The sequence below is a fragment of the Muscardinus avellanarius genome (assembly GCF_963383645.1).
Source record: "Muscardinus avellanarius genome assembly, chromosome: 3".
Taxonomy (NCBI): Eukaryota; Metazoa; Chordata; class Mammalia; order Rodentia; family Gliridae; genus Muscardinus; species Muscardinus avellanarius.
Window position 1 is genome coordinate 133,782,315 of NC_137788.1, and position 21,797 is coordinate 133,804,111.

At 51.4% G+C, this 21,797-nt stretch overlaps 1 protein-coding gene across 1 annotated transcript in view; it reads right to left on the reverse strand.

Annotated features, from left to right (window-relative positions):
- ITGA11 (integrin subunit alpha 11) overlaps window positions 1–21,797 on the reverse strand; it is a gene marked incomplete at its 3' end in the record, with an annotated part of 112,301 nt that overhangs the window by 37,344 nt on the left and 53,160 nt on the right. Inside the window, exons 3-7 of the mRNA XM_080692197.1 lie at window positions 17,019–17,119; window positions 13,210–13,301; window positions 9,978–10,092; window positions 7,122–7,249; window positions 5,127–5,275 (exon numbers count right to left, since the gene is read on the reverse strand). Coding sequence (XP_080548323.1) covers window positions 5,127–5,275; window positions 7,122–7,249; window positions 9,978–10,092; window positions 13,210–13,301; window positions 17,019–17,119 — 585 coding nt within the window. The remainder of the gene's footprint in view (window positions 1–5,126; window positions 5,276–7,121; window positions 7,250–9,977; window positions 10,093–13,209; window positions 13,302–17,018; window positions 17,120–21,797) is intronic.

Consider the following 21,797-nt stretch of genomic DNA (forward strand, 5'->3'; position numbering starts at 1 on the left):
AAACTGGCTCTTGTGCCTCTGTGGCCAACTCTCCTTCAGACCAGGATGTTTGAAGAAATACACACATGGTCTTGCCAAGAGCCTGGCTCAGCAGGTAGAAATTTCCAATTAGGATCTAAAAATAAACGTCACCCTTGGGCACTGTGGGGCTTGCTCATGGGTCTGCCCCACGGTGCGGCAGGAAGTACAGACCCCAGGTTTAAGATGTATAATGAGAGTCCCAAGGACCAGAGGCTTTGGTTTGCAGAGGCGACTCTTGTTACCCGGCAAGCTGATGAGGTGCGGTACATGATTTTGATGCTGAGAAATTCACTAAGCCTGGACTAAGTTAGTTTAGAACTTCTTTGAACTACCAGGGAGGAGGAAAACACATCTGCTGTTGTTATCGCAGCTCTATGACATTCTGGATGTGCTCATTAAAAAAAAAAACAAACAAACCAAAAAACCCTCTAATTTCAGTCGGGGCAGAGGGCTGCAGAGGCCCACTCCATAGAATGTGGGCAGATTTGGGGCTTAAACCCAGCCAGGTAGAGGGAGAACTCTGCTCTTCTCTCAAAGGAGATTCTAGATGTTTCCATGACCCCAGTGAAGGACCAGGCCCAGGAACAAAAACTCCATGCGTTAAAGTATGGCAGGAACAAAACAGGATTTATAATATTTGGAGCTATGAAGACTTCTAGGATCACGTTTCCACAGAGTAGAATAGAGCAAATATCTCTATGAACCTGTAAGAGCATGGATATTGGTACAAACCATCAGATGATTTTTTTTTTTGCGGTACTGGGGATGGAACTCAGGGTCATTGTACCTCCCAGCGACACCCGCAGCCCTATTTTTTTAGTCTTTTTATTTTTGAAACAGGGTCTCACTGAGTTGCAAAGGGCCTCGCTAAGTAGCTGAGGCTATCCATGAACTGCGATCCTCCTGTTTCAGCCTCCCGAATGCTGGGATTACAACTGTGTACCACCATGCCTGGCTGAATCATCAGATTTTATTTTATTTTATTATTATTAATTTTTTTGGTGGTACTGGGGTTCCTGGAAGCCCTTCTACCTCTGGGCTACACTCCCAGGCCTATTTTATACTTTTTAATATTTGGAAACAGGGTCTCCTAAGCCAGCTTCGAACCTGCGCGATCCTCCTGTCTCCACCTCCCAAGCGCAGGGATTACAAGCATGTGCCACCATGCCCGGACTAAATCATCAGATTTTAAACTGTGATTTTTGTGTTGGGTAAAGAGACGTGGACTTGTTCCTTTATAAATTAGATAAACACATCCCCTGAGAGCAGTATGGATGTTATACTCACTGCAGTTTCTGCCAAGTTAGGAACCAGAGCGACCCATGGACATTAAGTTCACATCCTGTCTCCTGACTGCTCAGAACCTGCACTGGCTGCCATTCTCTCGGGAAAGGCCCAGGTCCTGACAAAGGCCCGGTGGCCCCGTGTGATCTGGCTCTTTCCCTCTGAGCTGCTCACTGCCCTCCGCCCATCGGTGGCTTAGGCGGATTCTTCCCGGAAGGTGCCAGGTGTACTCCAGGCCTTTGAGCTGCTCCCCAGCCTGGGATGCCAACCCCATCAGGTGCTTCCAGAGTCCCCTCCCAGGTCACCTCTGAGTGAAGCCTGCCCTGTCCACCCTGGGGACAGGCCTCCCTGGGCACCTCCCTCACTGAGTCAGGATAACACTTGCTAGAGCTCCTCTGCCTAAGAGGCTGGTGGCTCCGAGGACGAGGGCCACAGCTCACCATCTTTGCAACCCCGGAGCCGAGGGCCTGACTCTTTGCCCTTTTGTAGGTACATGGAGAAAAAAAGAAAAAACAAACAAAAAAAATTTCCTACTTTATTATGAATAACCAAATGAGGAAAGAAAAACTTTCACCTTTAAAGGCACCAGGTATAATTTGGGGTTTGAACTTGGCAGGCTGGAGGGAACTGGATTTCAAACTTCACTGGGATGGAGATGGTAACCCCAGCAGCGCTCACGAGCCACAAATGGTACAAACTCCCTGGCAGGTCACAGCAGATAATTGACCTGAGGTTGGTCAGGTTGGTCAGGTCCCCCTGTGTGGGACAGTTAACTTCACCCTGGAAAGTGGTCGCCCCTTCCGTCAGGGCCCAGCCGGCTCACCAGGGCCTGCAGGAGACTCGGCTCTCACCCCAGGGATGGCAGAACAGCAAAATGCCCTGCTCTTCATGGGGATGAGTAAGAGAGGCGTGTTCACACAGAGGAGGCAAGCTCGAGCATGTTTTAGTAGCATGTAGCAAGGCACTAGTTGAAGCTGGGTGAGCTGGCACATGCTTAGACTCCCAGTACTTGGGAGGTTGAGATAGGAGGATCATAGGTTTGAGGCCAGCCTCAGCAACTTAGCAAGGCCTAGTCTCAAAATAAAAAAGAAAAAGGGCTGGACGTATAGTCCCTGGGTTTGATACCCAGGACCCTTCGAAAATAAATAAATATTTATAAGTAAATATTTATTAATACACATACACACACACACACTAGTTGAGCAATGATGTATTCATACAGAGTTGTAAGGTTGGATTAACTTTAATTTTTTGACCAGAAATCACAATGCAACTGAATAGCTTTGTGTGTGTGTGTGTGTGTGTGTGTGTGTGTGTGTGTGTGTGTGTTATGCTGGGGATCGTCTACCTCCGAGCTATACCCTTAGCCCCAGCTTTTTTTTTAAGATTTAAAGAAGTTTATTAAAAGATAGAAATACAGAGAATAGGAACAGCTCCATCCCAGAGTGGCATGGAGGGGTGACTCGAATGAGTACACCCCAGCCCCAATTTTTTTCCTTCCTTCCTTCCTTCCTTCCTTCCTTCATTTATTTATTTATTTATTTATTTATTTATTTATTTATTTATTTGTGGTACTGGGGTTCCTGGAAGCCCTTCTACCTCTGGGCTACATTCCCAGAACTACTTTTTATATTTTTATTTGGCAACAGGGTCTCACTAAGTTGTGGAGGGCCTCGCTGAGTTGCTGAGGCTGGCCGTGAACCCGGATCCTCCTGTCTCAGCCTCCCAAGTACTGGGATTAGGAGCTATTTAGTGGCATGTGCCACCACACCATTAAATAGCTTTTATGTGGAGAAAATTTATTAAACACATTGACTAAGCCTAGACGAGGTGAGACTATATAAAGTAGTCCCATGACCTTAGTGGTCTCAATGAGTGGAGCAGAACTCACATTCATAGGTAGACATTTAAATGTAAACATTTAAAGTCTAAATGCCTAGGCAGAGTCATCGTAGGAGTCTAGGCTGTAGCTGAAGAGATCTTGGGGGAACTGCCTTTAAAATTGGCTCATTTTATCAAGGGAAGCACAGTGTTTTGAGCATTACAGCATTACTGGAAGAAGCTTGTTGTCTTCTGTGTGGAGGACAGAAGGAACAATCATTAGGATAAATAAGTTCTGCTTTGATTTTTAAGGAACTAGTCTCATTACTCTTCAAAGCCAGATATTAGATGGAACTATATTCTTAACACTTGTGTGTGTGTGTGTGTGTGTGTGTGTGTGTGTGTGTGGTACTGAGGGTTGAACCCAGGGGCATTCTACCTCAGCTACACCTCCAGCCCACTTTTTTTTTTTTTGCAATGCTGGGGATGAAACCACCCCTTAGGCAGAGGAGCTCTAGCAAGTGTTATCCTGACTCAGTGAGGGAGGTGCCCAGGGAGGCCTGTCCCCAGGGTGGACAGGGCAGGCTTCACTCAGAGGTGACCTGGGAGGGGACTCTGGAAGCACCTGATGGGGTTGGCATCCCAGGCTGGGGATGTGTGTGTGTGTGTGTGTGTGTGTGTGTGTGTGTGGTACTGAGGGTTGAACCCAGGGGCATTCTACCTCAGCTACACCTCCAGCCCACTTTTTTTTTTTTTTGCAATGCTGGGGATGAAACCAGGAGCATTCTACTTTTGAGCCACACCCTCAGCCCTATTTTTTATGCTTTATTTTGAAACAGGGTCTCACTGAGTTGAAAAGGGCCTCACTAAGTAGCTGAAGCTAGCTGCAAACCATGATCCCTCTGTCTCAACCTACCAAATGCTGGAATTACAAGCCACCATGCCCGATCCATCCCATTTTATTTTTATTTTGAAACAAAGCCTCACTAGGTTGACGAGTCTCACTATTTGCTGAAGCTGTCCTCAAACCTGTGATCTTCCTGTCTCAGCCTCCCAAGTGCTGAGATTAAAGGTGTGCACTGCAACACCCAGTGTCTTCACACTCTTGATGATAATCAGTTCATAGAGAGACTGCCTTCATGGAGCCTACATACTGCTGTAGGGCATCTTTGGTGGAACATCTTTTCCAAAGTTGTTGGCAAGCCGGGCATGGTGTCACACGCTTGTAATCCCAGCATTCGGGAGGCTGAGACCAGAGGATCGCGGTTCACGGACAAGCTCAGCTACTTAGTGAGGCCCTCTGGAACTCAGTGAGACCCTGTTTCAAAATAAAGAATAAAAAATAGGGCAGGGGGTGTAGCTCGGAGGTTGAATGCCCCTGGGTTCCATCCCTAGACACACACACACACACACACAAACACACACACACACACACACAAAAATAAAAAACAAAGTTGTCTGCAGCGATAACCCCATCCCAAACGCTTTTCTGTGGGGCAGCCTGGCCATTCCGCCATCAAAGAGGTAGACCAGTTCTCTTCCCTTTGAATCTGGGCAGAAGTCGTAGCTGGGATGTGGAGGCTAGGTCTTGGGCAATCTTCCAGTTTCTGCCCGGGTCTCTGGGGAAGCTTGCTCTTGGGATACTCCCTTTCAGAATCCAGATGCTACAACAGTTGAAAACCAAGCCACATGTGGGTGCTTAGTCACCACCCCGGCTGACCTGCAGCCACCAGTTGGCAACAAGCGCCGGCCACCTGTGTGTGCCTCCGTCCATGCTCTGCCCAGGCAGGGAACCTTCAGATGACAGCCAGACCCACACCACAGCCACGTGGCAGAAGCCGAGAGAGAAGCACCAAGCTGAGCGTAGCCCCCGACACTGAGGGGAGGAAGAATCATTGTTCCTCCTTCTAGTTAGTTTTTGTGGTAGTTTGTTACACAGCAATACTTAACTAGAACAGTATCTGATATCTAAAAAAGAATTTTTTTAATATTTTTTTTACCGAGCAAATTCGATGCCAAATGCCGTCCGGGTCTCTGTCCCTCCTCTCTGCTCGATGTGGCTGGCAGCTTCCACCACATCCTTTACAGACCTGTAGTCATTGAGATGGAACTCATGGACCACATCTTCTCCGTACTGAACAACTCCGACCTGCAAATCAGAGGAGAGGGCGGAGGAGCGTCTTGAGCCTGAGACTCAGACCTCTGGCAGCGAGGGTCCCCGACACTTGAGGACAGAGTCACCCTTCCTCAGAAGTAATTCCAGCCCAAAGGAGGCTGGTTCTGCAGAGTTCCTGGAGTCAGCAAATGGCTCCGAGGGACAAGTGGGGGTGCATGCAGAGAAGGGGGACTGTGGTTTAAGGGGAGGCCTGATGGATTACATGTCTTTCTTAGGAAGACAAAAGTTGAGCCCAGCACAGAAGCTTAAAATATCAGGAGAAGTTGGTGGAGGCCTTGTGCTGTTTCTCAAACTCTAAGGTTCCTTAAACCTTGGGAGAAAAGATGTTTTACCATTCCCAAGTTTGGTAAAACAGAGAAAATATTAAAAGCTTCAAAATGAGCAAAAAAGAAAACCCTTAATGGTCGACATGTAATAGGAATTGGATGATAAACTGATACTGTTGGGTGGAACTTGTCTCTTTCTTTTTAATAGGTCTGTGTTTTTTTTTTTTTTTTTTTTTGGTGTGTGTGTGTGTGTGTGTGTGTGTGTGTGTGTGTGGGTCTAGGGTTGGAATCCAGGGGCATTTGACCTCCGAGCTACACCCTCTGTCCTATTTTTATTTTTATTTTTAATTTTGAAACAGGGTCTCACTTAGTCGCGGAGGGCCTCACTAAGTAGCTGAGGCTGTCTGTGAACCGCAATCCTCTGGTTTCAGCCTCCAGAATGCTGGGATTTTAAGTGTGTGCCACCACGCCCAGCTGTTTGTTTTGTTTTTTTGATCCTGGGGATTGAACTCAGGGCATTCTACCCTCTTTTGAGTCTTTATTTTGAAACAGGGTCTCACTAAGGCACTTGTAATCCCAGCATTCAAGAGGATCATGGTTCACGGACAGCCTCAGCTACTTGGTGAGGCCCCTCACAACTCAGTGAGACCCTATTTAAAAAAAAAAAAAAGACTGAGAAATAGGACCGGGAGTGTAGCTTGGAGGTAGAATGACCCTGGGTTCCATCTCCAGTACTGAAAAAAAAAAAAAATTGCAGAGGTTATCCTCGAACCTGAGATCCTCCTGTCATAGCCTCTCAAGCACTGGGATTATATAGGTGTGCCCCACCACACCCAGCTAGAAGCAATTTCTTAGAGTGACCTGAGTGACCTCACTTCTGTCACTTTGTAACTTTTATTCATTGGTTGTTGTTCAGCCAAAATAATAGGGAATAACCCTACCCGCTCTCGTGTGTGTGTGTGTGTGTGTGTGTGTGTGTGTGTGTGTGTGTGAGATATTGGGAATGGAACCCAGAGGCTTTCTGCCTTTGGGCTACACTCCCAGACCTATTTTGTATTTTATTTGGAAACAGGGTCTCACTAAGTTGCTGAGAACCTCACTAAGTAGCTGAGGCTGGCTTTGAACCTGTGCGATCCTCCTGTCTGAGCCTCCCAAGTACTGGGATTACAGGTGTGCGCCACCACGCAAGGCACCCTACCCTTTCTTGAAAAAAAGTGGCATTTCAAATATGAGCTGACAGCTATCACCCCCTCAGTCATCTCTCCAAGGTCAACATTCCCTAGCCTCCCCAGGGTCCGTGTACCCAAGCAAACTTCCTGCCCTGGCTTTCTCTCTAGCTCTTCTGAATCTCACAGGTAGAGTCTATCCCAGAAGACAGTTTGACCTGTGAAGTGGGGCCTCCCCCAAACTGTCCCTTGATGTGCTGACCGGAGATGAGCGCCCTGGGCTGTGCTGGCGCCACCAGCCCCGTTTTTCTCCTGCGCCGGCTCAGTGCGTGGGAAGGTGCTTTTCAACACCCCCAGGCAGCACAGGTGCAGGGGTCCCGTTCTCACCTGGATCTGCCCTGGGCCGATGTAAAACTTCTTCAGGATGTTGATGAGGAAGTGCTGGACCTCCACCCAGGGGTAGATGCTGTTGGAGCCGTCCAGGACGATGATGATGTCCATGTAGGTCTGGCACCCTGCGGAGTGGGGACACAGTCACGGCTACCCAAGGGGCCAGTGCCTGCGAGTCTCTGATTTTTCTGGGAGATTGTCCAAAGGAGGACAGAAGAATGGCTGCCACGTACCTGTCAAATCCTGGGCTGGGGAGCATCCTTGGGCTGGCTATTTATTTGGGCATTGGGAGTGATGAGCCCAGGAACTCCTGGCTCTGTTCCACCACTCTGTGGGCTGTTTGAATCAAATGTAAATGAAGCCTGGCCACCTTTGCTCCTTCTTAGGGGCAGATGGCTGCCAATCAGCCCGTGCTTCCAAAGTAGGCGGCGCGGCCCGAATCAGGACCTCATCATCATTTGCTTCACTAGAATGAGCAGGTAACATTTTACACATACAGCCTGGATGATCGGATTTTCCCTTTTAGGGAGGAGATATGGCGTAACAGCTAGGAACGCGGACCTCGACATCAGACCAGTTCTCTCTGGCTTTCCTGTGTGACCTGTGACAGCCATTTAACCTCTCAGCCTCAATTTTTATTTTTTTGGTTACAAGAGATATACTGATAAGTAGCAATTGCTATAAGAAATTAATAAGAAGATGCTTCTACAGGAATGAATGCAGGGGTGGGTGGCGTGGGGTCCAGATGTCTACTGAAGCTTTGGGCTTGATGGAGCCTCTTGTAAGCACTGGAATGATGGGCGCTCAGCTGTGCCCAGCATGTGGTCCCCTGACACTTCTAGCCTGACCACCAAGCCTGGCAGGTTTGTCCTGCCCCAGCTCAGTAGATCTTAACCAATCCTATTTCTATCTCTTTTAGGACAAATCACTGAGCTAACATGGCAGCAAACCATCTGGTCACGTTCCTGGTCTTCATCTCTGGTTCTGAACATAAAGCTTTCTTTATATTCTTGTAATATTAATACCAAATTAACAGGAATAATAAAAATCAACAAAGCAAATGAATTAAACATGTGTACCATAACATATATTTAAAAGGCATCCCATTTCAGTTCAAGCCAGTTGTTGCCAGTGGTCCATACTCTGGAACGCTGGCGTGTGCTCTGTAACTGGGCATCTGCTCCTTTTTACTTGGGAGTTTTCATACGGTTATAAAACCCCCCTGCAAGGCCGAGGGCCTCTGTGCATGAGCCACTCCTGCTGTCCTTGCACTGTGCTGAGCTTGGTGCACTGCAGGTGGGTGGCGTGGAGTCCAGATGTCTACTGAGGCTTTGGGCTTGATGGAGCCTCTTGGAAGCACCCAGATGACGGGCGCTCAGCTGTGTGCAGCGTGTGGTCCCCTGACGCTCCTAGCCTGACCACCAAGCCTGGTAGGTCTGTCCTGCCCCAGCTTGGTTGAGCGCGGCACGTGCGACTGAGCACCTGCTATGTGTTGGAGCCCCGTGCCGTGCAGGCAGCACGGAGGGGACCACACCCCATGCCTTGATCCTGAGGGGTTTACGATCTACTGGTAGGGACCAGGTTTCTTTTGCTTTTAAACCAGCTTTGTTATTAGAATGCACTTATTAAGACTGACTTCTTTCTTACATAATTTGATTTTTCTCTTTTAAAAGACAGCTTGGGAAAGATATGGCTTTGGGTCTGTGGTTTCTGAACATGGCCGAACATCCTCTTGAGAAGCTTACACACACATACACACAAACACGTGCTCACACGCGCATGTGAACACACATTCTTTCTCCTTGTGGGGGGGCTATCCCAGACCTACTGAATTAGCACCTCCCTTGGGGGGCCTGGCACCTGTCTTGATACGCTGCCAGGCAATGGGCAGGCCAGGTCAAAGGCCTCTGCCAGAGGGTTGGGGAGGCTGGGACGGTCACCTCCCAGCCTGGGAGAACGGCAAGCAGCTCTAGGGATGGGGTGTCTGCCATGCCCTGACAGGCCTCCTCTTGGGCTCCAGGTCTGTGTTTCCCTGCCACTTTTTGCAGACTCCAGCCTCCTCATCCCCTGAGGGCCACTTCCTAGCTCCTGCTTGACTGACACTTCCTCCTCTTTCCTGCCCCAAGCACCATCTTCCCATCTCTGACTGGCCCTGTTGTTTGGAGGAGGCTGTCCAGGCCTGAGGCGTTAATCCCCTCTCCCCCATAAATCCCTGTGCAGCAGCATGGGCAAGGGTATTCAGCCCAGAGGAAACAGTAAGGCCCAGAGCCAGGAAGTCTGGGCTTGCACGAAGCGAGGTCTGTGCACTAATTCCCCAGGTTTCTTGGCTGTTTCAGAATGAGGGGGAAGTCTTGTGTTCCATGAGGCTCTGGGCAAGCTGGGCTGAACTGCCATTCCTGGGAGCGCTGATCTGATATAAGTACCGCCAAGGATGCTTCATTCAGTTCTCCCTGCCGGCCCCTGTGGGCTATGGCACTGCAGAGCATCAGGGGGCACTATTCACACTGTAGGCTGAGTGAATGGCAGCCCCAGCACCATGAGCGAAGGGCTCCTGCTGTGCGCGGTGGCCCTGCAACCTCTCCCATGCTCGGGGTTTTGTAGGGAACCTCCCTCATGCCAGGTCTGTCTTCATAGCTTTAGCTCAATTGTTCCCACGCTCGTCACGCTAGAGGAGAGTGGGTCGGATTATGAGCCTCTAGAAGCCCAGCCAGGTGAACTGACTCACCCCAGGCCATCCTGAAGTCTGGGGCAGAGCGAGACCAGAGTGGGTAAAGAGAGAGCGGTAAAGGGGGCCCCAAGGCTCTAGGGATGGCTCACTGCCCAGCCGGAGTCTGCAGACCTGAAACCACTTACTTTGGAGAGCTGGGGCCACAGTCTTGGAGAACCTGAAGTTGGAGTTGACTCGTGAACACATCCCCGTGGTGTAGTAGGAGCTCCCACACTCGTGAGACCACAGCGGGCTGCAGGCCTGCAAAGCACAGCACAGATCCCCCATCAGTACAGGGGAACAGAGTGGGTCCGGGCGCAGTGTCCCAGGGTGCAGCCTGACCTCCGTGATCCAAGACAGATATCTTTTTTTTTGTTTGTTTGTTTTTGGGTTTTTTTTTTTTTTTGGTGGTACTGGGGTTCCTAGAAACCTTTCTACCTCTGGGCTATACTCCCAGACCTAATTTTATATTTTTATTTGGAAACAGGGTCTCTTAAGCCAGCGCGGCTGGCTTCAAACCTACGCAGTCCTTCCTGTCTCTGCCTCCCAAGTGCGGGGATTACAAGCGTGCGCCACCACGCCCGGCTCAAGACAGATATCTTGAGTGTTGGCCCCGTGGGTAGGAGGGCCTTCTTTAAGACTCACTGAACTGTCTTTAGCTGCAATGTGCACCTGTTCCCTCTATTTCAGGGAAAGGGGGAAATGCGTTCTCCTTCGTGTGCCTGTCACACAGGGCCTGGGCCCTGTAGGGTCACTAGCCAAGCTCCTCTCTCTGCATAAGTCACCTGAAGGTCCCTACTGGGCAGATTTACAGGGCTTGGTTCCTGCAATATGCTGTGGCTCTTTCTAGGGCAGGGTGAGGGAATGTCTCTGCTCCTTCTGTGAAATTTGCTATACAAAGCATTGACATCAGGCCTCCGCTGAAGGACTGAGCGCCAAGCTCATCTCAGGCTGGACTATTCAAAGCAAAAGCCCAGCTCCAGGCCTCTGGCCCTGTCCCATGTCAGGACACCTGAGACTAAATTTTGTATGGTAACTTTTTTTTTTTTTTTTGTGGACCTGGGGATGGAACCCAGGAGCCTTCGACCTCTGAGCTACACCTATTCTTTATTCTTTATTTTGTAAAAGGGTCTCACTAAGTTGTGGAGGCCTCACTAAGTAGCTGAGGCTGTCCTTGAACTGTAATCCTCCTGTCTCAGCTTCCCAAACGCTGGGATTACGAGCGTGCGCCACCACGCTTGCTTTGTGTGGTAACGTTTTTAGTTTAGGAGGCCAATTATTCTATTCCCAAGCCCTTTCTTTAATTAGTTTTTTTTACTTAGATGTTAAAAGGTTAAATTTTATCTATGCCCTTTGTTGAAGCTGCTGTGAATTATTTTTGAAAGTATGGAGGGAAGATGGATGGATAGAAAGATGACAGGTGAGCAGATGAGCGGGTGGATGGATGATGGATAGAGGCAGGGAGGGATGAAGAGGAGGATGGGTGATGGGATGGAAGGGTGAGTGGGTAGACTGCTATGTAGACAGATGAGTAGCAGAAAGAATAGATGGATGGACAGATGAAGAGAAGGGTGGATGTTTAGTGGGGGTTGAACTGATGAATGATTTACTGAATTAACACAAAGTTGCTACTTGTTTTTTTTTTTGTGTGTGTGTGTGTTATTTTGGATTGAACCTAGGAGCATTCTACCTCTGAGCTATACTCCCAGCCCCTCACTGAACTGCCAAGGGCTTCACTAAATTGATTCTGTGATCTTCCTGTCTCAGCATCCCAAGTACTAGTATTACGGGTATGCAACCCTGTGCCTGATTTATTTTTAACTTTTATTTTTTTTCATACTGGCGATTGAATCCAGGGATGCTCTATCACTGAGCTACTTCTCCAGACATTTTTATTTTTTAATTAATTAATTAATTAATTAATTTTATGGGTTTGGGGATGGAACCCAGGGGCATTTGAACCACCGAGCTACATCCCCTGCCCTATTTTTTATTCTTTTATTTTCTTTGAAACAGGGTCTCACTCAGTTGCTGAGGGCCTCACTAAATAGCTGAGGCTGTTCGCGAACTACGATCATCCGGTCTCAGCCTCCTGAATGCTGGGATTACAAGCGTGCGCCACCACGCCCGGCTGACATTTTAATTTTTTATTTTGAGACAGGGTCTCTCTAATTTACCCAGGCTAGCCTTGTGACCTTCCTGCCTAAGCCTCAGAGTCACTGGAAATATATATGTGTGCCATCGTGCCTGGCTAAAAGTTGTTAATTATAAATGAGAGACCTCTCTGAGGAGGCCCAAGGGGGCCCCTCTTGACCTGGTGAAGGAGGTGGAATCAGGTCAGTGAGACTGCGGCAAAGCGCTTCTCTAAGGTGCCCGTGTGAGGACAGGGCCACGGTCTCACTCTGTTAGGTAACAGAGGCCTTGTGACTTTCCCTGGTAGGGCCACCACATCCTCCTGTCCCGTGACCCCGGTCACCTTGTGGTACTGGTACCTGGTGCCCTACACCCCAGATGTCTTATCTGCCAGCAGGAGGGGCTGCTAGCCCAGAGCAAGGAGGGACCCAGCCCTCCTGTCCATAGGCAGGTGGTGGTCTTTGTCCAGCTTAGAGGATAACGCTTCTCCCTATCTTCTGGTGCAGCTGGTTCTAGGAACTGCCAGACCCAGGGGGATCCTGCCTGAACCCCAAGCATCGCCCAGCTCATGGCGGAGCGGTGGCAGGGAGCTGGTGGAACCCGTGTCTCCCCTACCGTGTGCAGGGGTGGGCGCCTTCAGGATGGCGCATGGCTGGCCTCTGCCCCGGCATCACAGGTCTTACTTCTTTGCTTATTGTCTCTTCTGCAACCAAAGTGTGGGTTCTGGCAGCACGGGGACTCTGCTGCGAAGTCCCCAGTGTCCTGCATTGGGCTTAATAAATACTAGGTGCCCATACAATCACTGTCTAAACAAATGAATGTTTCTGCCACCTTGGCCCTGTAAGAACAGATGGAAACCTCCTCGGGCCTTCTTCATCTAGTCCCGCCACCCCAGACGGCCTGCCACTCAGCGTCCCTTCGGCTGTCACAGATCTACCTGTGTTTGCTCATTCTTGGCACGCCTACAAAGTCCTCGCGGGCTGTGTGGCACAGCGTATTCCTCCATCAAACCCACAGAAGACCGGCTTCCCCAGGTACCAGACGGTCCCCGGGGGGCCGCTGACTCTGGTTATCTCTGTTGCCCTTCTTCAAGGTACCCACACAGAGGGCTCGGTCCTTCTTCCTGCCTGGACTGTCTCCCTAAACATAGGGCCCAGCCACCCACCAGGGCAGCGGGGTGGGGTGGGGGAGACGGGCGGCCTGGGCAGGGTGGGGTTTGCGGGCGCGAAGGGGCCCAGCTCTCACCAGGAAGCTGTTGTCCTTGGGGTTGGTGGCCAGGCTCAGGCCCAGGCGCATGTTGTCTTTCCTCTCAGACACGTTGGACAGGGTGACTCTCCCTGCGGTGGAGAGAGACGTTCAGCTTGCGGCACCCTCTGCCCACCCTCCATCCGGAGCCACCGAGGCTGCTGTGGGGCCCTGCGCCCACCTGCACCCTGGCACGCCTTCCCCGGACGCGGTCGCAGTCCTTCTTCACAGACCCCCGGGAGAGGAGCCATCAGTGTCAGAGAAGCTGACAGTGGTGCAGAGCCTTCCTCTCTGGACACGGACCTTCTCCTTCCTGGCCACCTGACTGTCCCCGCAACCCCTGCTCCTCACCCCGACACACCACACACCCACCGAAGTGGGCTTCCTCCGCGCACAGACCCAGGCCCGCCGGCCCGGCTCCGGCCTACTCTTTCAGGTCCCTTCTTGGCTCATTCACGAATGGTCGTAGCTGAGGGACGGAGCCCAAGGACCGCATTTCGTAGTTGGTGGCTAAGAGGGACGTTAGGAGCAGGGATATCAGCCAGCGGGGGATAGGGGAGGGCTGGCTCTGCGGCAGATTAGAACCATAGAACAGGTACATCAGTTAAGATTTTCTGGATCATCCCATGGGGCGGGGGGATGAGCTGAAATTCCCCAGGAGTGCGGTGTGTGTCTGTGTGCGCTCTTAGGGGCCAGGCTGGGGCGAGGTGGAGTGCGTCCTCCTAGCCTGCTGTGGGGTCCCCCCTCCTGTTTGGGGCTTTGGGTGGCCTCAACCCACAGTAGTTTGGGTTCTGCAGCAGAGGGCCAGGCACGCAGAGGCTGCGGGGGGCAGATGCCTGACGGCCGTGGCTGGCAGGCGGGGCAGCTGTGTCTGTTGATTTTGGTTTTTCCTCACTTTTCAGTGGGGTGCTCTATGAAATCGAACCCAGCCCCAATGGCCGTGCTGAGTGGCTGGGATTGTGTTCTGTTCTGTCTGTCCAGACGGGCCAGAAAGCAAGGAAGAGGACCACCCAGGACCTTCCAGGACCTCGTCCTGGGAACCCCAAGCATCACCCAGCTCATGGTGGAGTGCTGGCAGGGAGCTGGTGGAACCCATGGCTCCCCTACCGTGTGCAGAGCGCATGCGTGCTCAGTGGGCAGGGCGGGCGCCTCACAGAAGAGGACTTGGAGGTGGACCCGGGGAGGGGGCGGCTTCGGCAGGGGACTTGAGCCCAGTCCATCTGGTGTGATGTTCTTAATTTATTCCCTGTCTGATGGCCTCTTCGTGCTCTGAGATTAGGCTAGGGAACCTCTGTCCCTGCCCACTAGGTTAATTCTGCCCTCCGTTTGTTTGTTTATTTATTTATTGTGGTACTAGAGATTGAACCTGGGGCATCCTATCTAAACTACAATCTCAGTCATATTTTGATTTTCACTTTTTTTTTTTGCAGTACTGTAGATGGAATCCAGGGGCATTCTACCTCCGAGGTTCACCCCCCCCCCAGCCCTATTTTTTAAAATTCTTTTTTATTTTGAAACAGGGTCTCACTGAGTTGCAAAGGGCCTCACTAAGTAGCTGAGGCTGTCCGAGAACCGCGATCCTCTGGCCTCAGCCTCCCGAATGCTGGGATTATAAGCGTGTGCCACGAAGTGTATCACTTTGAAATACAGCTTGCCAAGTTGCTGAGGCTGGTCTTGAACCTGCAATCCTACTGTCTCAGCCTCCCAAGTACTGGGATTATGGGTGTGCGCCACCAAGCCCTGCTTGCCTTCTGTTTTATCAAAGGGGCTATTCCTCACACCAGCCCTCTGTCTTCTCTTTCCTTCCTCTGCCCTGGGATGGGGGATCTTAGAGAATACTGCTGCCCAGAGGCAGAGGGGCTTGGCAGGAAAGACCCCTGTGTTGACAAGGACAGACCTGGCTGGGTTCAAGTCCTGTACATGGGGATGCAGGACTGATCCAGGGGGGCTGTAGTGGCCTCAGGTACAATTGGGGGGTGTTGAATAAAAATAAGGGACAGTAGAAGTACACAGGGGGTGCTGAGTAATTTTTTTTCTGAAAAGGGCATGGTTAAGTAATAAATTTGGGAATCTATGGCTAGCACCTTCCTTGCAGGTCTGGGTGGGGCCCAGGCCAGGCCCAAGTCCCCCCCTGACTGGCCTGCCTTCCCTCGTTGCAGTTCCCATCCCCGGCCCCTCATTTAAAACCCTGACTTCATCCAGGTATTGGAAGAAAGCCGTCAGTGGTGTGGTCTTTCACACTGAAGTGTGAATGTCTGATGCCCACTTGGCTTTCTTTGGAGAGAGAAGGAACGTTCCTAGCTCAGTGTGGCCCAGGGGCTCGAGAGGCCACAGGAAATCCCGGGCCTTGGTTTCCTTGGTTTTCCGCTGTGGGGATGAACTGGCAGATGGTCTTCCTGCCCTGCGTTTTCTTCTCAGTGGGAGGGAGAGAGCCCTTCTTCAAACTGAATGTTGTTCTCTCCCCAGCTCGCTTAGCGGCCCACTGTCTTCTGGGCTTATGACCCAGCTGAGAAATGTTTTCCAGGGTTTCATGTCTCCTCCTGCCTCTGGAAGGAAATGGGGTCCACATTTGGAGCCAGAACGAGAGGGAACAAAAGAGGAATGGTTCCGTGTCCAGGCCCTGCCTGGACCAGGACCTCCTCTCGATGTCCTGGGCCCTGAACGCAGGGCCATCTCCCCAACACTTCCCTCACTCTCTCCTCTACAGCCTTCATATTCTCTAGCAGAGCAAATGCATTCCCACCTCAGGGCTTTTGCACATGCTCCCCCTCTGCCTGCCATGCTTAACCCCTATCTGACTCCTCCTCATCAGGCCTTTGCTTAAACATCACCTTCCCTGACCACCCAGCCAAGGTGACCACCTCCCCAGCCCCCTGGCTAATGGCACAGCATATATCCACACCTGAAATTACCCCGCTTTGTAACTGTCTGCTCACGATTGTTCCCCCAGCAGAGCCCTTGGCTTCTTGTTTTCTGTCTTATCCCAATAACTAGCACAGCGACTGCGGCGGGGGGGGGGGGGGGGATTAGCCCTAGGGGAGTCTGTGCATCTCACTTTACACATGAGCAAACCCAGGCTCAGAGAGGACGTGAGCTCCCGGGGACACACAGTGCAGAGACTGCGCCCCTGAAAGGGGCTGGCCAGCTGGGCCCCTTTCGGAAGCCCGTGCTCAGGGCGAGCTGACTAGGAGCCCTAGGCCGCCCCAGGCTCCTGCCGCCCTTCCTCTGTTGACTCACTGAAGTGCTGGGTTTTGAACTTCCCACCTGTGGTGCTGATGCAGGTGTGGACAGCAGGAGCCTGTGGCATGTGACAGACAGCTGGCGGACTTCATAAGATGCAGCCTTTTCATCCTCTGCTTACTTTCCAATCTCTGCCCCCTCCTCCTGCGCCCGGGAGCCCCACGTGACGCTCTAGGGCTGAGGAACTCCCCCGGAAGAGAGGGCGGCCCTGTGTCCTGGCTGGGGAAGGCCAAGCAGCCTGTGATTGCTCCCTCCTGAGGCAGAGGGCAGCCCAGCCACCGGCTGACCTTCAGGACACAAAGGCTTCAGAGGACGCACATGCGCACACAGGACATCACGCTGGTGGATTTTACCAGGGGGCTCAGGAGGCTGAGGCCCCAGCAAGTGACATGATAGTGGGAACTTACTTTCTCTCTCTGACCTTGGTTTCCTTGTCTGTCATACGGGGGCAATGACAGCAGCTGGTCACCTGGGAGGAGCCAGGTGATGCGAACCTGAACTGCAGGGGAGCCTGCCCCGCACTAGACAAGAGCTGGCCTCTCTGAGAAGACAGCGGGGGCTGCACTTACCCAGGTTGAGCTTGGTGCAGTTTCCCTGGGCCACGGGACACTTGTACACGTCTCCGGTCTTCTGGTGGCCATTGGATTCCAAAGGGGCACCCACGACCAACCTGGGAGGGAAGAGAAGACACGTGGGGATGCTGGGGGTGGGACCTGGTGGGCCAGGTGGACGGGGACCTGGAGGAGCAGCCACAGGCTTGGACCTCCATCTCTGGGGGACGGATGCTGGGCTTTCAGCACAGAGTTATGGGCCTGGCACCTGTTGCCAGGGTCTGGAGATACATAGACCACCCAGCCCTGCAGCAAATGGAATGGGGCAAGTCTCTGCCAGAGGAGGGCATGGTGCTTGGGCTGGGCGTTCATGGTGAATAGGAGTCTGTCAAGTAGTGAAGGTGGCAGTGGTTATCAGACAGAGGGAGGATGCTTTTGGAGCCACGGGGTCTTGGCCATCTGCCATTACCTGCAGAGAGCCGCATGCATCCTACAGAGAAAGCTTGCAATTTGACCCAGGGTGGGGCCTGTTGCTCAGTGGCCACTGAATCTTTGCTGCAGTGCATCTAGGTAGCCACCAGCTTGAGCCTCCACCTTTGTGACTTTACATGGAGAAGTGTCTTTGCAGGTTAAAGGTCTGAAGTTGAGATCATCTCTGATAAACCAGATGGGCCCTACATTCACAGACAAGTTATTTTTGAGGAACATACAACAGAAAGATGGGGGGAGAAGAGAAGACCACACGAGTGAGGGAGGAGCACAGCCTTGTCCTAGCAAATGACTTTTGGCTGAAGAACAAGGAACCTGGATATGCTGGTATTAAAAAAATTGCTGCAGTATTAATTTCCAAAAAATGTAAAAGGCAGTCAGAGTCAGAGCCTGGGTGCTGCCTGGGCACTCAGGCAGGGAGTGGTGGCAGCTGTTACACTGTTACCCCTCTCTCTCTGCCATTTGTCCTGATGATTAACCCATAGCAAGAATGCAAAGGCAATTAGAGCCTTTGTCCTAGAAGCATGTAGAAACTTAGGAGCATGTGGAGATAGTAAAGCCCGTAGCCCTACAAATATATAAAAACAATTAAAAGCCACAATAAGATCACAGTGACTGCCTCACCGTAAAGATACCAAGGGCCTTTTGCTTTGCTGTTAGAGATCACACATGGCTACACTGGTTGCTATCAGGGACTCTGTTTCCCTCCTATTCTTTGTGACACAGTCTCTGCAGGAAGAACAGAAACTCTGTGTTACTTCAAAGCCCCCATAGTTGATGAGCAGCCAGTACAGCCCAAAACAACAGAAGTGGAAACAAGTAAATTATTAACCCCTGCACTTGGTAAGTGCACTGCCCAGAGACAAGGAGGCACCACCTGCCCAAGAAATAAGCTACTAGCCCGTTGCCTTGGTAATGCTGGTAAGAACATACCAGTAAGAAAATCTGTATTTAAGGGCCAGGGTCAGAGAGTGGGGGAAGAGTTCCATTTTGGGGCTCTCCAGCGAGTCTGCCGGGCACCCTGCTTTTCTTCTCTTCCCTTTCTATTTCCTATTGACTTTGTAATAAAGATTTGTTGAAGCTGCAACCAAGCTGTCTACTAGTTTTGTTTTGTTTTTTTTTTTTTTGGTGGTACTGGGGTTCCTGGAAGCCCTTCTACCTCCGGGCTACACTCCCAGACCTATTTTTACATTTTTATTTGGAAACAGGGTCTCCTAAGCCAGCACGTGCGGCTGGCTTCGAACCTACGCGACCCTCCTGTCTCTGCCTCACAAGCATGCGCCACCACGCCCGGCTGTCTACTAGTTTTTAATTCCCCACTTCAACAAATAGTATTTGCATGAAGAAAGAGAGCCCAAAGCGCCATTACAACTGTAACACAGGACAATGAAGCCACTCCTTTATATTCCCTCTCAAGATAAGCATAGTTGGGACTTTCTGGGCAGCTACAACTACCATGTAAGGCCCTTGACTTACCAGAGCCTAGGATGACTTCTGTAAATTGCTTATAGGTAAAAACTTTCCATTTCCTTTTTTCCGGGAACTAAGTTGGCTATTGTATAAAAAGCTTGTAATTTCTGGGCATGGGGCTCAGACCTGGAACTTTGCTATCTGAGCCTTACCAGGTGAATAAAGCATGTTACATCCCAATCTGCCCTCTGTATCTTGCTCACTGGGTACTGGACTCAACTGCAACATTTTGGTGCACTGGCCAGGAAACTAACCTCTCCCTGTGGCCGGTCCTAGGGACCGTTGGCTCCTCCTGTCTGTGTCTCAAGAGTCAGTCATTCCCGACACAGATGTCAGTCCACTGAGCACGCAGAGGCCTATTTACCTCTGGGAGATCTTGCCCAGAGGTGGTCGACTCTGGGACTAACAGCCGCAGAGGTTTTTAGGCTGGAGAAAAAGAGTAATTTTTCAGCACAAGCATCTGAAATCACAGTAGGCTGACCGCGGGGCTTAGTCAGGCCCCGCTATCAGAAGAGTGGAAAAGGGGTCTGATCACCCCCTTAGGAATTTCCTGAGTAGTGTTTGAGGGGCACAAAACTGGAATTCAGTTCAGGATTTGGGTTGGGTGTGAGTGGCTAGTGCAAGTGTCTGAGACGGACATCGAGGTCACGCTCTGGTTTACACCTCACGGGGCTGACGGGAGTGTTCAGTCTGTGATCCAGGGCCATCTCATCACAGCGAAGTGAAGGTGGGCAGGGGCCTAAAAAGTCCTTGGTCTGACTGAGTCAGGGGCTTATGCTGGAGGTCTGGTCTCCCTGATCCAAGGGGCGGCTGGAACACCCCTGCGAGGAGGGCAGCTGCGTGCTGGCAAAGGGAGTGCTGTCGTTACCTGTTTTTAGGCATCCCGGCACTAGACCAGACTTTCTAGGAGGAATGGGAGAGCAACAGAGTAACTCACTTCCTTTGGCCTCATGATCAGAATTTTGTGTGTGTGTGTGTGTGTGTGTGTGTGTGTGTGTGTGTGTGTGTGGTACTGGGGTTCCTGGGAGCCCTTCTACCCCCGGGCTACACTCCCAAACCTATTCTTTTTATATTTTTATTTGGAAACAGGGTCTCTTAAACCAGCACGGCTGGCTTCGAACCTGCGCGATCCTCCTGTTTCCACCTCCCAAGTGTGGGGATTACAAGCGTGTGCCACCACGCCCAGCACGATCAGGAATTTTGAAAAGGTGTACACAGGTGTACACAGGTGGTTATGGAGTCAAGCTAACCTCAGGAAAGCTATGTACCTTGTGAGAGGTAAAATGGCGACCCTCAGAGAAGGCCGATCGACCATCAAAAGGTTCATTTGGTCCAGGTATCACCCGGCATGTTTGGGACCTCGTCACAGACAGTCTAGGACATTCAGACCATTTTCCCTACATGGACACCTGGCTCCAGTTCAGAATCCCCCTCCTCCATGTTTGTGAGGTCTGGTCTCCCTGATCTTACTTGTCAAGAGACAGGGAACTAATAGGCAGGCAGGACATCAGAAGCAACATCCAGGTGAAACCCAGCCGCCACCCATTGTGGAGAGCCCCTCGGAGGGGCCATGCCTGCCGCTGCTGGATGTTCCTCAGCCTATGGCTGCCCGTACCTGCATCTTTAGCACCCCACCCCTAGTCATCACCTCCCGGCCTCTCTGACTGACCCTCAAGTTGGGAGGCAGGGACCCTCAACTCCGCCATCCTCCTGTGCCAGTTCCATAGTAGCAATGTCTGACTGGGCCATAGATGAATTCTCTCCTCTGTCACCACCACCACCACTATACCCACTGCTGCCAACGCTGCCACCAACAGGCCCCTCCTGGAACTTGAGGTCCCAGGATTGCCCCCCATTAAAGCCTCTGTCATGATCCCTTCTGCCATTCTGTGGCCAATTCCCTCTGAGGCGAGTTCAGGGACCCCGCCATGGATGAACATGGACAGGTGCAGCCTGTTCAGCTGGCATGTGTGTACCAGCCCTTTACTACGACCGGCCTTCTGGCTGGGAACACCATCCTCCTACTTGGCTTGACTGTAAACATCTTTTTTTTTGGGGGGGGGTCTGGAGATGGAACCCAGGGGGCATTCGACCTCTGAGCTACACCCCCTGCTCTATTTTTTATTCTTTATTTTGAAACCGGGTCTCACAGAGTTGCAAGGTGCCTCACTCAGTAGCTGAGGCTGTCCCCGAAGCACGATCCTCCAGTCTCAGCCTCCCGAATGCTGGGATGACAAGCGTGCGCCACCACGCCTGGCAACTGTAAACATCTTGATCAACGTGAACTTGGGCACTGGAAAAAGGAATGCCCAAAGAAAAAGGTCGAGGGCCCCAAGAGGGGTCATCAGGCTCCTCCCCAGCTCCCCAGCAGTCAGCCAGGTCGGTTTATTTGATGACTGAAGGGGACTGGGACCTAAGCCCCCAAGGGACCCATGGTCTGAATGGCAGTGTGTGGGGGCATGGCCTCCGGTTCTTCATCAACACTGGAGCAGAACACAGGGCCCTCAGTCCCACAGACCCCCTCACCAACCATTACACATTAACATAATCGGAGCAACAGAAAAAGCCCCTCAGCAAACATTTTTTGCCCCCTGCTGATGTACCCTAGGGGGAAGAGAAGTCATTCACCAACTCCTATATATGCTAAACTGGGGAGCTAGAACCTCCTCAGCAAACTCAGGGCCACCATCACTGTCTCAAAACATGTGAAATGAAGTTGTCAACCTCCCAGCCGACTTGCTTCCTACAAATGCCCCAAGAAGAAGAGTGGGTGCTGTTTGAGGGGTAAACAAGGGGGGGGTCTCTCATCCTGGAGGTAGCAGCTCGGTAGCCCACCGT